The sequence below is a fragment of the Phycodurus eques genome, chromosome 17, assembly GCF_024500275.1.
Source record: "Phycodurus eques isolate BA_2022a chromosome 17, UOR_Pequ_1.1, whole genome shotgun sequence".
Lineage (NCBI taxonomy): Eukaryota > Metazoa > Chordata > Actinopteri > Syngnathiformes > Syngnathidae > Phycodurus > Phycodurus eques.
Window position 1 is genome coordinate 6705763 of NC_084541.1, and position 17705 is coordinate 6723467.

At 42.4% G+C, this 17705-nt stretch overlaps 1 protein-coding gene across 5 annotated transcripts in view; it reads right to left on the minus strand.

Annotated features, from left to right (window-relative positions):
- The window catches only part of LOC133415664 (protein turtle homolog B-like), a 134666-nt gene that overhangs the window by 50441 nt on the left and 66520 nt on the right, over positions 1-17705 (minus strand). For all 5 annotated transcript variants that reach the window (XR_009770160.1, XM_061701889.1, XM_061701888.1 and 2 more), the window contains 5 exons: positions 15713-15854; positions 9840-9985; positions 4885-5027; positions 4635-4775; positions 3798-3914 (listed from right to left, as the gene is read on the minus strand). Coding sequence is in view for 4 of the 5 variants with exons in the window: in XM_061701889.1 (XP_061557873.1) it covers positions 3798-3914; positions 4635-4775; positions 4885-5027; positions 9840-9985; positions 15713-15854 (689 nt within the window). In the remaining variant the exon portion in view is untranslated. The remainder of the gene's footprint in view (positions 1-3797; positions 3915-4634; positions 4776-4884; positions 5028-9839; positions 9986-15712; positions 15855-17705) is intronic.

The following is a 17705-nucleotide window of genomic DNA, read 5'->3' on the forward strand; positions in this document are numbered from 1 at the left end:
ACACCTATCAGAGTGAGGACAGCCCTATACAAAAACCCTGTACCCTGTACAAAAGCCCTGTACAAAAACCAGCTGACAAAAGAAATCAACATTGCAAAGAGAAATTATGCAGAAAATCTGGAAAACCAGTTTGCTGCTAACAACTATGCGATCATCCCTCCAAGCGGAGAACAATAAAGGACTGGCTGAAAACTTTTAATAACCTTTACTGCAGCTTTGAAAAGGGCACTTTCACACCCCAGACCCACCCACCTGCATCACCAATGAGCACCATCACTCCTCTCACTCCCCCTTCAGCATTGACCATTCACGAACCAAATGTCAAAACATGTCTTCGAACAACAAAAGATCAACAAAGCGGTAGGCCTGGACAGTGTGCCCTCCTCCTCCTTGAAAGTCTACTTAGACCATCTTGCTCCAGTTTTCATACAGATTTTCTATAGATCTTTGGACCTGTGCAAAGTCCCATCCTGCCTCAAACACTCCACCATCATCCCAGCCCCCAAGAAACCTGCAATTTCAGGAAGGAATGACTACAGACCTGTCGTCCTGACATCTGTGGTCATGAAGTCTCTTGAACGCCTCGTGCTGGACTTCCTCCCTCCATTTTGCCTATTGAGCAAACAGGTCTGTGGACGCAGTCAACATGGGATTGCACTTCATCCTGCAACACCTCGATGGCACAGGGACCTATGCAAGCATCCTGTTCGTGGGGTTCAACTCTGCGTTCAACACCATCATCCCCGAAGTCCTCTCCTCCAAACTTCTTCCGTTCAATGTTTCGCCTGTTATCTTCTAGTGGAGGTACAGTTTCCTGACAGGCAGGACACAGCAGGTGAGGGTGGGGCACACCACCTCATCCACACGGACCATCAGCACCCAGGCCCCCCAAGGATGTGTCCTCTCTCCGCTGCTCTTCTCTCTCTACACGAACGACTTCACCTCAAAGGGCCCGGCTGTAAAACTCCTGAAGTTTGCAGGCGACATCACAGTAATCGGCCTCATCAAAGACTGTGACGAGTCTGCATATCAACAGGAAGTGGAGCGACTGGCGCTTTGGTGCAGCCAACACAACCTGGAGCTGAACGTGGTCAAGAGAGAGATGATCGTGGGCTTCAGGAAACATCCGTCTCACAGCGTGAGGGGCAGCTGCCCTGTGTCAACCGACAAGACATTCAAGTTCCTGGGAATCACAGTCTCTCGGGAACTGAAGTGGGAGACCAGCATCAACTCCATCCTAGAAAAGGCCCGGCAGAGGATGTACCTCCTGCAGATTCTGAGGAAGCACAGCCTGCCACAGGAGTTGTTGAGGGAGTTCTACACAGCAGTCACTGAATCGATTCTGTGTTTATCCATTACAGTTTGCCATTATATCAGCATCACCACACTCGTGGTACACTTTCCTTGCTCAATAACTCTCCACGCTGGTGTTTTTTCTGTCCTAAATGTCTATTTTGTCATAGTGTCTGTTTGCCGTCATACTAGAGTGGCTCCAACTGCCCGAGACAAATTCCTTGTGTGTCTTGGAACATACTTGGCCAATAAAGCTGATTATTGATTATATCAATGATGACACACGACGGTGATGTCGTTAATGGGGACTCTATGATCTTCTTTGATCAATCCCTCGACCATTGCACTATTCCCAGAATTAACCACTGATGATAGTCTGCAGATCCTTTGCTTCCCATGGAGGTAAATGAAAGCAGGTTCTTGTTCTTCGGCTTTCATCATGGACACCCACTTTTTGACTTTCCCCTTCCAAAACAAGAAATGAAATCACTGCTCACTGCTTCTGACAGGCATCCAACATAGACATCACTTCCAAAATGATTGACAGGAAGAGGGCAGACTCTTGTTTTTTTTAAATAAACCTTCAAACAAGTATTTAAACTACAAACCATGAACATTTCAGAAAAAAAGTTCAATATTTTAAACAAAAAAAAAAGAAAACATTGACTTTGCTAAGTATTTGTACGTCATCCATCCATCCATTTTCTCCTCACTAGGGTCGCGGGCGTGCTGGAGCCTATCCCAGATGTCATCGGGCAGGAGGCGGGGTACACCCTGAACTGGTTGCCAGCCAATCGCAGGGCACATAGAAACAAACAACCATTCGCACTCACCGTCATGCCTACGGGCAATTTAGAGTCTCCAATTAATGCATGTTTTTGGGATGTGGGAGGAAGCCGGAGTGCCCGGAGAAAACCCTCGCAGGCACGGGGAGACCATGCAAACTCCATACAGATGGGGTAATTGAACCCGGGTCCTCAGAACTGTGAGGCTGACGCTCTAACCAGTCGGCCACCGTGCCGCCTTGTACGTCTTCCGGATCCACATAATTGCATTGTGTCATTTAAGTAAACCACAATAACTTATTGTCATGACTGAGTCAGCCAATATATGATCACCAAATATAATAGTGAGGGTATGATAGGTAGGTATGACACACGCAGCATCAGCACTGGGGCGCCCCAAGGTTGTGTCCTCTCTCCGCTGCTCTTCTCTCTCTACACGAACGACTGCACCTCAGCGAACCCGACTGTCAAGCTCCTGAAGTTTGCAGATGACACCACTGTCATCGGCCTCATCAAGGACGGTGACGAGTCTGCATATCGACAGGAAGCGGAGCGGCTGGAGCTGTGGTGCGGGCGACACAACCTGGAGCTGAACACGCTCAAGACGGTAGAGATGATCGTGGACTTCAGGAGGCATCCTTCGCCACAGCTGCCCCTCACGTTGTCCAGCTGCCTTGTGTCAACCGTCGAGACCTTCAAGTTCCTGGGAATTACAATCTCTCAGGACCTGAAGTGGGCGAACAACATCAACTCCGTCCTCAAAAAGGCCCAGCAGAGGATGTACTTCCTGCGGCTTCTGAGAAAGCACGGCCTGCCACCGGAGCTGCTGAGACAGTTCTACACAGCGGTCATCGAATCGGTCCTGTGTTCTTCCATCACAGTCTGGTTTGGTGCTGCTACAAAAAAGGACAAACTCCGACTGCAACAGGACAATCAAAACTGCTGAAAGGATTGTCGGTACCCCCCTACCCACCATTGAGGACTTGCACGCTGCCAGAACTAAGACAAGGGCGTGCAAAATCCTCTCGGACCGTCTGCACCCCGGTCACCGGCTCTTCCAGCTCCTTCCGTCAGGTAGGCGCTACCGATCAACGCAAACTAGAACTAGTAGACATTCCAACAGCTTCTTCCGTCTTGCGATCAACTTCTTAAACACCTAACCTATAATTCCATTACAACAAGCTGGCAATTTTTTGACTTGAGTTCGTTGTCACATTTCTGTGGGGCCAATTATTTATTACTTGTGCACTCACTGTAGTTGTCTCGCCATGCTGCACTATTTGCATATACTGGCCACTCATGCCAGAGTAGCATCTGCTCCATTTGCACACTGATTGAGGAGTATCTGTAACATTTGCACAACCGACATTGTCCCAGATGATCGCACTACTCGTCACTTTAAACCGCATTCACTCCTTGAAGTCTCAGCGCCCTTTGCACAATGGTCATTGCACCGGACTATTGCAATATTAGTCGTTCGAACTGCTCTAAGTGCTAGAGGACTCTGCATCTTTTTGCACAATTGTTTTTTGTCAATGTCTTTATGTCCCCAAAGTGTTCTGTAAATTGACTGTTTGTTGTACTAGAGCGGCTCCAACTACCGGAGACAAATTCCTTGTGTGTTTTGGACATACTTGGCAAATAAAGATGATTCTGATTCTGATTCTGATTCTGATTCTGATTCTGATTCTGATTCTGATGCAGATAGGAGATTCTTACCTTCCTCCATGTTATATTGGGAAAAGGGTCACCGTCTGCCTCGCACGGGATAACCAGCTCTCTCCCAGCCTCCTGTCTGTATTCCCCTCCAGGTACCACTGAGAATTTGGGAGGGTCCTGCCCAGGTTGGAAGTCAGAATAGGTGAGCAGAGCAATAATGCAATGTTCTTTTGATACCATTCCACATTGCAGAGATAAAAAAATAAAAATAAATTAAAAAAAAAACTTGAAACAAACAAATGGACATTAAAATGTCATGCTGCGACATTAGCCAAAACATTTGTGCCTATGAATATAGATATCACTTAGCATGCTAATGAGATTTTACTCACAGAAATGTGACCTTTTACAAACATTTCTGCCCAGAGTAAAGAATGTCATTGCTTATCAGTACACACTTAGTTACTTACACACTTATCACAACTGTTATAAATAGAATTCCTCTGCACTGTCATCTAGGTTAACCATAAACTACTGTATTATATGTCACACACTGGGTGCCACTTATCAATCTACATTGTATTAGCTAAACCACTTATGTTGTGCAGTGAGCTGGTGTCTACAGCATCCCGGCTCACAAGTCAACTGCTGTACCGACATACATTATGGAAACACACATTTTTGTATGCTAATTCCTTATAGTTTTATATTTTAGATCATTTGTACACGGAATTAGGAATAAAATGACTGAATCAATGCTAACCTGAATGACCCGAATGCTAATCAAACTTAAATATAGCAATGCTAAAGAAGCATAATCTGCCCATCTTTGAAACTTTGAATTTAGATCATTTGAAATGTGACATTATTAAGAATTAGCAACAGCAGCAAATGCACCTTTAGCACCAGGGGAGCGGGAGGGGACCATCCCATGGAACCCAGGGCATTGTAAGGCATGCAGGTATAGGTGCCGAGAGAGTCCTCTGTCACCTCTGCCACACGGATGCTCCCATCGTCCATTTGGCTCCAACCAGGGTACTGTAGATGTCATTAATTCTCAGTTATTAATGAGTATAAACATATACTTTACTGGAGTGGAAAATGAAGAAATTAGTGAGACTAAAGCTACGTGAGTGCTTCCGCTTACCTTATCTATTCGGAGAGGGAGACCATCTTTCTTCCACTTAACCAAAGTTACAGGTGGGGTGGCATCAACAGGACATCGGATAAAGCCCGGCAGACCAATGGCCACGTAGAGTACAGATGGCATGTTTACAACACGGGCAGGATCTAACTCAAACAAATAATAAGAGAGGACATGAAAACAGTTGAGGTGTCTTTGTAATAAGGGTAAGAGGATTCCTGTAGCTCGGTAGCATCATCGGGCCTGTCGTGAAATAGGTGAATTCCCCGCTGTTCGATGAGGATGTGGAGAGTGAATTTTTGGATTCAGTTTTACATATGTAGAAACAACTCAGGAAAATAGTTTAGCTTTTCATATGGAGTCAGTTTAGGGATACATTGGGGTGAGTCGTTGAGTGAGCTCTTTACGTTACAATGATGCGTGATCATTTAGAACTTGCAAGGGAGAAGAAATTCCTACATGTTCCTATTTTGGTTTTTTACAGGGGGAGGATAGCATGTACACAAATATGGGCTATTCTTTTGGGGGGTGGGGGGGGGGGTGGCTTGGCACGTGGGGCAGTGTGGCCGGCATTGTTGTGCCTCGGTGGGGCCATTGGACCACCCTAGGTCTCAGTGTGGGTGGTGTGGTCCACCGGGTCGCTCTCGGGTGGGCTCCTGGGCCTCACCTCGCCTCTTCGATGGGTGGAATGGGGTCGTCAGCCCCCGCAATGCAGGCGCAGAAATTATCGCTTCAGAAGGTTATTGTGCAGAGAGGTGTCAATTCACTTGCATGTGTCTGCAGATATTAACCTCTGGAACGTATTCACTTGTTCATTGCGAAAAATAACTCACACCTATGCGAAATTCCTGGGTATCCCTCACTTGCACTCTGTTTCTATCGATGTTTATAATTTACATAGCCACTCCTACCACACTTCATTTGTACAGCCGGGTCTTCATTCCCCTGCCCTGCATGCTTGTCCCCCTGTCCTTGTCCTGTCCAGTCCTGTCATATATTGTCCTATCCTTCCTTCACAGGGTGTAGCACAATTGCCCCGTACAACACTCGAATCTAATGTGTCATTAATATATATATATAATGATTTACTTTCCTCATCTTTCCTACAGATGTCCTGTCTTTTGTTGTCTTCTCTTCCTATATTTTTTATTTAGTTATCTTTTCACTGTCTCTTCCTTTTGTTTTTTTTCTGTCACTCCCCTTTTAAACTTTGGTCTGTCCGACTGAAATTTTCAAGAATAATTCAATAATCCATCAGAACACAAACAACCACAGTGGCAGCTTAAAAACTCCACTGTGGCAGAGTAATAGTTATATTGCATAATAGCTTTATGCTGTTTCGGCATAAAATGGATAAAGAGGGGGGGGGGGGGGGGGGGGGGGGGGAGACAAATAAAAGGCTGCGGTGAAAGATGTAAAAGCATTACAAAAGACGAATGCAGTGTGATGGGTGCTGTCAATGGGTCACAAGTATGATGTCGTGATTGCGAGCAAAGAATTTGCCACTAAATATGAATTTGTATTCACTTTAATGTAGTGTATCTGTTTTAATAGTGACTCAAACATTTGTTGTTTCGCAACAGTAATGCTATTTCCTAAGATGTATATCAGATCCACACACCTGGAAATAAAGACAGGAATGTTGATGTCTTGTCTCATCTTTTGATGTTAAAGCCAAATGTTTTCAGTCTCCAGCAAAAAAAAATAAAAGAATTGACCTCATCTCACTGTTCCAATACTATTGAAGGAGAGTGTATATGCCCATCTGGACACCGTGGGAATAGAAATGTTCCACTTAAACATCATGCACTTAGCACAGGTATGATGGGTATGGCTGGATCTAGGGTTCTGATCCTAAATCAGTCGAATAACAGTTTGTTTTGTGTGTATTTTTATGAAATACAGTGGATAGAAAAAAAATCTACAAACCCCTGGTCAAATGCTAGGTGTTTGTCATATAAAAAATAAGACCAGGATAAATCATTTCCAAAATCTTTTCCACCATTAATGTGACCTATAACCTGTACAACTCAATGGGGTAAAAAAAGGAAATATTTTCAGGAAAACAAAAATGTACTCCCTTAATCAAAACATTGTTGTTTGCCAATACTGAAACATTTCCGAGTTTTTGAGAAACTGTGCTAATAGACTGACAAGTATGTTTGACCTAAAGGGAACCATCTACCTTAAAAAAAAAAGAGACCTTTATGGCCCTTACATATATATATATCTGAAGAACAAAAGGGTTTAGAACAGAATAATAACATGGTGGTAATATTATGAAAAAAATATTTAATCCAGCACAAGTAAGAGGGCCAAAAATGTAACCTAAATCAGGTCAAATAGGATATCTTAAATGTAGGCACTTGGTAATAATAAGAAGAAAGTGGTGGGAGTGAAAGGAGGGCGACAAGATTGAGTGAATACTATTGGCGTGACAGAGAAAGGACGCGCGAGGTGTGAAAGAGAGAGAGTGATGTTACAGATGACGTAAGGTAGAGCGAGACGCCAGCAGAGGAGGTAGGAGTGGAGGAGGCGGTGTGAGTTTGAGCATGATAACGACATCTGGTATTACGAAGGAGGAGAGATGGAGAAATAATTTTTTTTTTTAGGTGAAGTCAGGGTGAAACAGAGAGAATAAAAGCATTATTGTGATTTGCCAGATTAACTTTGTAACTTTCAGAGTCCAAACCGCATGTTTGGCAGCACTCTGGCATAAAGAGCCCAGAGGAGTGCTGCTAGCAGTGCCAAAGACAAGAATATCAGCCATGTTTCTAAAAATAGCTCGCAGTCACAGCTATTGCTCACGACGCGCTGGTTCCCACTGCAAGATGCAGTTATTCACTGGAAAGCACCTTCAGGGGAGAGGCTGCCATTGCAGTGGTGGAAAATTGTTCGTGAAAGATTTCAACAGAGCGTATCCATCCATCCATCCATTGTCTTTACCATTTATCCTCACTAGGGTCGCGGGCTGCTGGAGGCTATCCCAGCTATCTTCGGGCAGGAGGCGGGGTACACCCTGAACCGGTCGCCAGCCAATCGCAGGGCACATAGAAACAAACAACCATTCGCACTCACCGTCACGCCTACGGGCAATTTAGAGTCTTCAATCAACCTACCACGCATGTTTTTGGGACGTGGGGGGAAACCGGCGTGCCCAGAGAAAACCCACCCAGGCACGGGGAGAACACGCAAACTCCGGATTTGAACCCCGGTCCCCAGAACTGTGAGGCAGATGTACTAACCAGTCGCCCAAGTGTGCCTGCTTCAACCGAGTATATATATATATATATATATATTTTAAATCATTTCAGAGTGAATGTGGAATTAAGGAATAGTATTAAAGTACAGACCACAGAATAGATGAAATAGGCAGTGACAATACTGTTTGTGGAGAATGGGAGCCCTCTGCAGTCGAACAGAAACACATACCTGCTCTAACAGCAATGATGTAATCCCATCTCTCATGCTCCCTCCCTCTTTGCCAAGACTGGTGTTGCCTGCCTCTGTTTGTCACACACAGCACACGCTAATGTATAACGCTCTGAAGAGCCAGGCGAGTGAGGGAATGCAAAACATCTGTTGCCTTGACTACAGCCAGTGTCGGTCCAGTACCGGTATTGCCATTCTGCTCCACATAGGAGCCACTGTCCAACTGTCAAAACCCTGTGAATGTTTTCTGTAGTTACTTGCAATGAGTGATGGCTGACTGAGGGCGTGTTTTAAGTGAAGCGAACACGAGGAGGCATATTGTTAGACATCAATGTTTTCAACTTGAGAACGTTGTTTTGAGGTACATACAGTGTTTTACATAATGGCATGGTTAGTCTTTGTGGTTTCCTTCAATTGAGCATTTTCATTTATTACGCTACAAAAATGCCTGAAGGAATGGGTTGTTAAGCAATAAATTGCAATGATATCAAAACCCCTCAAGTCAAGTTGTTTCTTATTTTAAATACTGTATTACAATGCAGTTGTTTTACAAAACAACATCTGTGTAATCTTTAGAATGGTTTCCATAGTTACTGGTATTCGATGTGGCAAACAAATGCCTGTACCATTGTGCTGTGGTTCTCAAACCTTTGGCACCAAGCACCTCCCAAAAAATTCTTAGCTCTGTACCATCATGACCAACACTAAACTACAGTGGTGTAGTAGGCCTAAGTGTTCGTCTAAACCAAGGCAGAGGTTTTAGAAAATTACATATTTCTGAAGCCACTGCCACATTATGCACAGTTTTAACATAACATTGTGCTTATATATATATATATATAAGAAGAAAACTGTACAGTTCTTGAAGATTCAATGTAAATGTATTGTACTAAAAAGTGAAATACAACTAAACTGTACTTAGGCAGCAATTCTTTTGCGTACCAATAGAGAGACCCCATGTACACTAGTGGTACTGGTACCACACTTTGAGAATCATTGTCACAGTGTAAGTGCTTTAATATACACTGAACAACAAGTTCATCCACACCTTTCAATCACCCGATTTCTATGCTATACTGTATGTTTATGCCATGCAGCGTGGTGTATTAGAAGTTAGAATGTCCATGTTGAAATCTAAGCTCAGGCCTTCCTGTGTGGAGTTTGCATGTTCTCCCCGTCCTTACGCGTGTTTTCCGACTTCCTCCCACATACACAAAACATGCATGTTAGGTTATATGCCTTGCATTGTCCGTATGTGTGAATGTTGTGAGTGTCAATTGTTGTTTGTCTATACGTGCCCTGTGATGGACTTGCGACCAGTTTAGGATGTACCCCCTCTCTAGAAACCAATCCTGCCAGCTGGGATAGGCTCTCCGGCTCACGTGCAACTCTAATGAGGACAAGCAGTACAGAAAATAGATTGATGGATTTCTATGCCATGAGTTCATGAGAAAACATGGGGTCACACAAACGTATGAAGCTAAGAGGAGAAATTGGGGGCCACCTTTAATGAGCAGGTCACTCACATTGCACAGTCAGGTAGGCAGAGGCATTCGGTGGTAGGCCAAGGCTGTTGCTTGGAGCACAAGTATATTTCCCAGCATCCTCTGGCTTGACTTGGGCAATGATAAGGGAGCCGTCGATCAGAACACTGACCCTGCGCTTTAGATCGCTGTGAAGAGTAAGGGGAAAAAAATGACAGACGTTTAACCTCTCATGTCAGAAAAAGATCCCTAAGTGTGCTCTTTTCCAGCTTACTCAGAAAGGAACAACAATTATAAAATTTGCTCTGAACTGCTCTGAATGTTTTTTAGGACTACTGTCTCCTTTCTGGGTTACTGATATTGGTACTTATTGATTGACTTCTTTTTAACCAGTTCATCATTCGCTGACAGCCTTGTCCTGTTCCTTATACGATTAGGGAACTTATCTATGACACATGAATTCACGCTATTCAGTTGTTAACTTTCCTTCAATGATGAAGTTGTTGAATTCAAGATAACGAGGGATAACAGATGCCAACATTTAACGTCATGTCTTGCCACAGCTTGACTCGAATAAAGAAACGCATTCATTCCAAAAAGTACAACTTCACCTTCAGAACAGTCATCTGCTGCCTAGCTTGAGGGATAACAGAACATGCTGGACTGTGGATTTTCAGTTTTACTGAATAGCCTGACTATCTGGTGCAAACGAAAGCTCTTTGAGCAATTAACTGAATACCGTAACCTGGGTAGCCCACAGGTAAATTTTGTCTTGATAATACTGTTCATTTTGAAATTCAGTTGGAAGGAATATTTTCTGAAATGTTTGCACCCACCTTTAAACAGAAATATTATTTACCTGGAAACAATATATGTATCTTTATGTTGGCTATGTAATGTTAAAGAATTAATGTACTGAAGGTACATATATATTTCACTTCCTTACTTAATTCACTTTTTCCTTATTTGATAAAAGCTGCTTTGTTTTTTGTTTTTTATTTTGTTTATTTTTCATTTAGTCTCTTGACTATTTCGGTTATGTTTCTGGGGTAATGTAAGTGGGCTTTTTGTGTAAGCCTTTGCGGCGATAATCACATTCACAAAACCCTGCGTATGTTTTCTGTAGTTACTTGCAATGAGTGATGGCTCACTGAGGGAGTGTTTTAAATGAGGAGAACACAAGGAGGCAAACAGCTCTGTTACTTTACACTTTACACCCCTGTGTCACGCTGCAGCATTTTGGTCGTAGTATTTTATTGACTGCAAAATGTCGGCGCCGTTCGCCATTTTTCTACAACGATACAACCGCGAGGAGCTTCGACCCGACGTGGAGCAAGCCAATGTTCATTTCGGCAGAGAACGCATCCCGGAGGAGAATCTGGACAGGGGAGAGAGCCTGCACTAAAATGCAGTTATGTGAAAGCGAGAGAGAGGGCTAAATGGGACAGGACAATTTAACAACTTCTTCTGTATGTGTGTTACTCAACAAAGAATGAGAAAACTGCAGTTGGTTACTTTCAAACTCAGCTTGTAGCAAATGTGAGTGATGTCATGCATGCTGAGATCGTGAGATTACAATTTCAGAGTCTATGATCCTGGCGCCCTTATGCTGGTTTTTGGAGACCAATCTTGCGCCTCTCTCCCCCATCGACTAACAGCTTCGCACAACATGTGCAACAACAGGAAATAAATCTCTGCACCTCCTGTAAAGTTAAATGGCAATGTAAAGGGAGCGCTTGCTTATTTTATTCAGAAAATTACATTTTATTTAGTTACTTGTGATTGTATTATAATTATTATTATAATTATTGTCTTGTATGGTTTATGTACCGTAAAGCCCCGCTACATCGGGTTTCCCGCCATATCATAGATTTATTTGGGTGTTATTACAGTTCTTACTTGGGGTGTAACCATTCATTCATTACATCGATTTATCTATTTATTTATGTACGCTCCAACTGGATCGATCTGTGTATTTAGATTTACAATGTTTTCAAATTTAATCAATTGATTGTATCGAAGGCGGCACGGTGTACGCCTGGTGAGCACATCTGCCTCACAGTTCTGAGGACCCGAGTTCAAATCTGGCCTCACCTGTTGTGGAGTTTGCATGTTCTCCCCGTGCCTGCGTGAGTTTTCTCCGGGTACTCCGGTTTCTTCCCACATCCCAAAACATGCACTGAAGACTCTAAATTGCCCGCAGGTGTGAATGTGAGTCCGAATGGTTGTTTGTTGTTTATATGTGCCCAGCGATTGGCTGGCGACCAGTTCGGGGTGTACACCGCCTCTCGCCCGAAGATAGCTGGGATAGGCTCCAGCACACCCACAACTCTAGTGAGGATAAGCGGTACGGAAGATGAATGAATGAATGATTGTATCGATACTAGGAAATAACACATTGGATTTGCGCACGGCGCACTTTATGTAGGTGTGTATGTGTTGTATTTCCAAGAAACAGGCTTGTAGTCCCGTTTACAATGCTTTAGTTTTCAGTTAGCACACAGCAGTTAGCACAAAGCTACCCTTTTCTTCGTGTCTCTTATTCCTCATATCCCATCTATGAACCCCATCTAGCCACTGCTCTCTGTAATGCCCCTAGTGGTTGGACCAACACACCACAGTATGTGTGTGTGTTTTTTAGCACTATTATTGATAAAGACGTTGGGCTGGTGGATGGCAGATGAGAAGGCGGCGAGCCAAAAATTATTAATATGGATGAGTGTGTGTGTGAGTCACCTCGCCGCGTATGTTGAACCCTTTCAAGCTTGCTAACTTAGCGTAGCTCACTAGCTGTGAACATGATGGAGACGTGTTCGTCGTCATCAACACCGCTCCGCAGAGATTAGGGAGTGTAAAGTGTTTTGAATGTGATTATCGTGTGAGAATGTGTACAGTACAAATGCGAACAGCGTTGTTGAATGTGTGACCAGGTGTGGCCGTTGAAGAAATATGTGTAGCTTTTGAAAGAACGATAGCAGTATACGAGGAGGAACTGTCGGATAAAAGAGGAGAAGGAGCGACAAAGTCAACTACTCGACGCTGTTTCCAAGCCTTCACGTTGTGCTACAAAAGAGCAGGTATCGTTCACTTATTTAACCCTCTGTGCAATATTAACAGTATTCCTAAAAGCTTTTTCTCTTGGAAACCTCACAGTCCTTTGTTTCTCGTCATTATTATTTGACTGTTTAGAACAGGGATTCTCAAACTTTGTGTCCAGCCAGGGACTTACAATGGAGACATTTTACTGAGGATACCCTCATAATTCTAACACCAATTAAACATCTCTTTTCAAAGATAAAAATGCCTGAAACAGTAAAATCATAGCTGAAATAATAAATACCAATAAATTGCTGTTTTCATCAGCCAAATCTTTATATTTAATGACCTTGATTAAGTTGAGCTCATTCCCTTACAAGAAAAAACAGGAATCTAGGAAATTTCACCTGCACTGTCCATGAGGCAGGCATTTATTTCACAGTCACACTGGTTGATTTTTTTGGGGTCTAAAAAGTTACTGAATCGATTTCCCGCCACTCAACCGTTTCGGATGGTATCGCTCTAAATGTACCAGTATCATCCTCGAATCGAATTGGCAACCACAAATCGTGATATGAATCAAATAATTGCTAAAATGAATTGTTAGACCCCTAGTTGTTCTAAGTACTCTATTTTGTGATGCTGTTTGTAAAATATTTTTTTGTGTTTTGTGTTCTTAGTCTCTCTCAATATCTTACAGTATATGTGTTTAAATGTGTTTGCGCCAGTCACTGATGGGATAGTGGTACACTCGCCTGACTTTGGTGTGGGCAGCGTGGGTTCAGTTCCCACTCAGTGACGGTATGAATGTGAGTGCTAATGGTTGTCCGTGTCTATATGTGCCTTGCGACTGACTGGCAACCAGTTCAGGGTGTAGTCCGCCTTTCGCCCGAAGTCAGCTAGGATAGGCTCCAGCGCCCCGCGACCCTAACCAGGATAAGCGGTGTTGAAAATGGATGGATGGAGGGATGTGTTTGCACCTGTGTGGAGTTTGCATGTACTCTCCGTGCCTGCGTGGATTTTCTCCGGGTACTCTGGTTTCCTCCCACATCCCAAAAACATGCATGGTAGGTTAATTCAAGACTCTAAATTGCCCATAGGTGTGAATGTGAATGCTCCAGCACGCCTGCAACCCTAGTGAGGATAAGCAGTACAGAAAATGGATGGATGTTTGTATTTATGTGTTTGTTTTAAAAGTCTGTTTAAGGACTTTAAACAAATGTATGCGCCATAAATGCTGTAAAAACATGTCTCGGGTTTATTTATTGAAATTTCTCGTGTATAATGTGCATTCTTTTCCCCAGAAAAATTGTCAAAAGTCAATAGTGCGCAATATACAAAGGTATAGGGAAAATGGAAAAAAAGTTCACATTTTATAAATGTATGCCGCCATCTAGAGGTTATGAAAAAGCTGCACACTTTCATTATAATATGCCACCGCCACCTAGAGGTTATGAGAAAGGTGTACGCTTTCATTCTAATATGCCACCGCCACCTAGAGGTTATGAAAAAGGTGTAGCCTACAGTATCATTCCAATATGAAAGGTGTACGTATGACTGCAACATGTACGGTTGTGGTCATAGGTTTACATATCCGGTAGAATTTGTGAAATATATATATATTTTTAAATACGACTGATGTCTGAACAACAAGCACCATTAATTTCTTTATGGTTATGTTCTGTTTAATGACAATGCTTTTCTGAAATGCTTGACAGTTTAATTTGAATCCCATTAAAATAAAATTAAATGTATTTCGCCTGGCCCTTCATGTTTTTTTTAAATATGTGTATCCATCTTAGAAATTCTGACTGAGTAATCAAACATATGAGCACAACTGTGTGTTTTCTCATTTCCTAAATAAACGTAGGGCTGTGAATTTCAAAATAGGAGCAAGTAAATAAAAAGAAAGTATTACATGTTCAAATAAAGTCCTTAACTTCAGAATAATTATTTGATAAAACTAATAAAATACAGATAATACTTCATGTTTTGACCATATGGGTAGAAGCAAAATCATGCATTGTAAAAATGCATTATACAAAGGTAGAAGGGTTTTCCAGAATTCTGAGGTCAACTTTGGGGGGGTGTATTATACATAGGTGCGCATTAGACAGGAAAAATTATGGTCAATAGGGTATTTCTATATCACAGATTTTCACTTACCACAATGGGGTATGGAACCTAACCCCTCCGATGGAGGGGGGATTACTGTACGGCACTTTGTTACAGTGGTGGTGGTTGTTAAAAGTGCTGAAGAAATAAAGTTCAGTCGAGTAATAGTTGCTCAACTGAACGGTGTGCTTCACGTTGAAACTTTTCCTTTCATAACCAACCATAAACCAGAAGAACACAATTTTAATTAAATCTAAAGCGATTTGGTTAGACTTCCTGTAAAATGAACTTAATCACCCTCTGTACATGTAAGTTTTGCTTTTGCAAGTTTCTTGTCTTCAACTTCTGAGGTCAAAAGGAAAAAGTCTATTAATGCTCCTCACTCCTGTATAAATTATCTAACAGAAACAGTCTTTCCAGAGAATGTTTTTAATGCTCAGCAAATCAATTTACAGCTGCGAGACTATGTATTCATCTGTGCACTCTGTTCAAATAACCCTTGATGTGGAAGGAGGGCTGCTTTGATTTTTTACTGAGGTTGTACAAGAGGTTTTTAGTGAAAATGAATGCTCTCAAAAGTAACATACAGTAATTCTGCAGATGGATCAACATTAGGGGGACCTCCCCTACCACCATAATAATGCATCCCAAGTTACCTTTTAAACAAGGAATGGATAGAATACAGAGAATTTTGACAAGGAGGTTAAACATAAGGCACATATGAGTGATGTGATGAACAATAATGACTCCCATCATAACTTTACTTCTTGAAAAAGACATTGTCTTCCTCCCAGAACCAGGTGTAGGTCAAGTTCCGGGGGTATGCTTCCGCCTGGCAAGTGAAGAAGGCGTCCTGTGAGATGTTCACTGTAATGTTGTCTGGTGGTGATACAATGAACGGGGGGCCTGGTGGAGAACACATGAGAAACAATAAAGGAATATACAGTGCTGTATCACTCAAACTAAATTGCCACACCTAATAATTGACTGAAATTTGTCTCAGCGTTAGGGAAAACATTTAACAATCATTAATGACACAACAGCCGCATAGAGCGAGGTTTTTTTTGGACACAAAAGAGATTAAAACACCAGCACGCGCACTGTTTCAGTGTCATCATAATTATTCTGCACTCAGAAAAGGATGATGACAATTTATCAAGTGAGCATTACTATGCCAGATGGACAATCCTCGCACACATTTTACGTACCTTGGAAAACATACGTTGATGTTGTGACTTCAACAATATTTTTTTACCTTTGTCACAGCAACTTGCAAACACAGGATCATAGAATTAATCTGTGGTATACGATATAAAGTTAATAATCCTGTACAAGATTACGCACACACACATGCAGAATGCTAGTCCCATATGTTAGTTTTGATCTGTGGTCCACATCCTGATTTTATAACAGGCAGAGTATTTCCATCTGCCACCCCTTAGCAGCCTCCTTAGCTAGACAAGCAGTGTGTGTGTGTGTGTGTGTGTGTGTGTGTGAGCATGTTTGTGTACCAACCTGCCCTATTTGGAGCCAGCTGAGCGCTGGAGATTTGCTGGCTCTGTAGTTCCTTAGTTGATCTCTAAACTCAGTGGCTTTCCAGGAGGACCTCTATTAATCCATCTCTACTGTAAACTATACACAGCCGGTCAACTGACCATAGTGGCTTATTTTAGGCTTTGTATTACTAGTCTAAAGAGAAAAATATATATATTTTCCCGGACGCAAATATTATTTGGAGAAAAATGACGTTATAAATATGATCATATTCTCCAGTTGCTGCGTTCACTTTTGTCTGAAGTTAAAAGCAATATTTACTGAGTTGGGATCAGGACACTGATTTACCCATTGAAAAATATATTTGACTTCAAAATGTCTCGAATTTCTTTTCACACAAAAAATAAATAAATATTTAAAAAAACAAGCAGATGATGTCACTAAATCTAAATGATTTCTTCACAACATCAACAGTCAAGAATAATCTGGTGAAGGTTGGTCATTATTTAATTTCCTTTCTAGGATAAATGAAGTATCTATCCAGCCAGTCAGCTAATCCCTCCATCCATCCTCCTCCGCTCCTATGAAACACAGCCTAAGCAAAGAAGCTCAGAAGTCCCTCTCCAGCCGGGAGACAGTCTCTCAAGCATGTCTGCCCTCGTTACACTGGGCTCTTCCCAGTGGGTCATTGGGTGGGTCAACACCTCACCAGGGAGGCGTCCATGAGGCATAAAGTAAAAAAAGTCAGCCTCTTACCTATTTACTTTTCCTTACTAAGTAAAACTTACCCAGTGCAGGACTGGCTACCGTGCGGTCGCCATCGAGCCCCACTGCCAGGCTTGGCTCGAGAAAAATCAAGGTCGTTGAGTTTACGTTTGGGTTTCTGCACCATGCTCTGTCTGGTCACTCATCTAGTACCTGTTTGCCCTGGATAACACTGCAAAGGCATAAAGCTCCAGACAACTTGGATCCTAAGGATCATTTGGACACACAAGCCCCTGTATCACTCCAAGGTGACAAATCAGAGAGGAGTCTCTATCTAGCTATCATTGTAAACATCAACAATCAAGAAAGAACTTCAAATGTAAAAACAGAGTTTACAACAAGATGCAAATCACTGGTAACATTCAGGAACAGGCACAACCACATTATATATTTTGGTATTGGATTCATTGGACAGTTGAAACCATGGTCAATCAGCATGATGAGAAGACAAAAGTATGGTCAGAGTAAGGAAGAGCGACTGTAATTATTCCACGCATG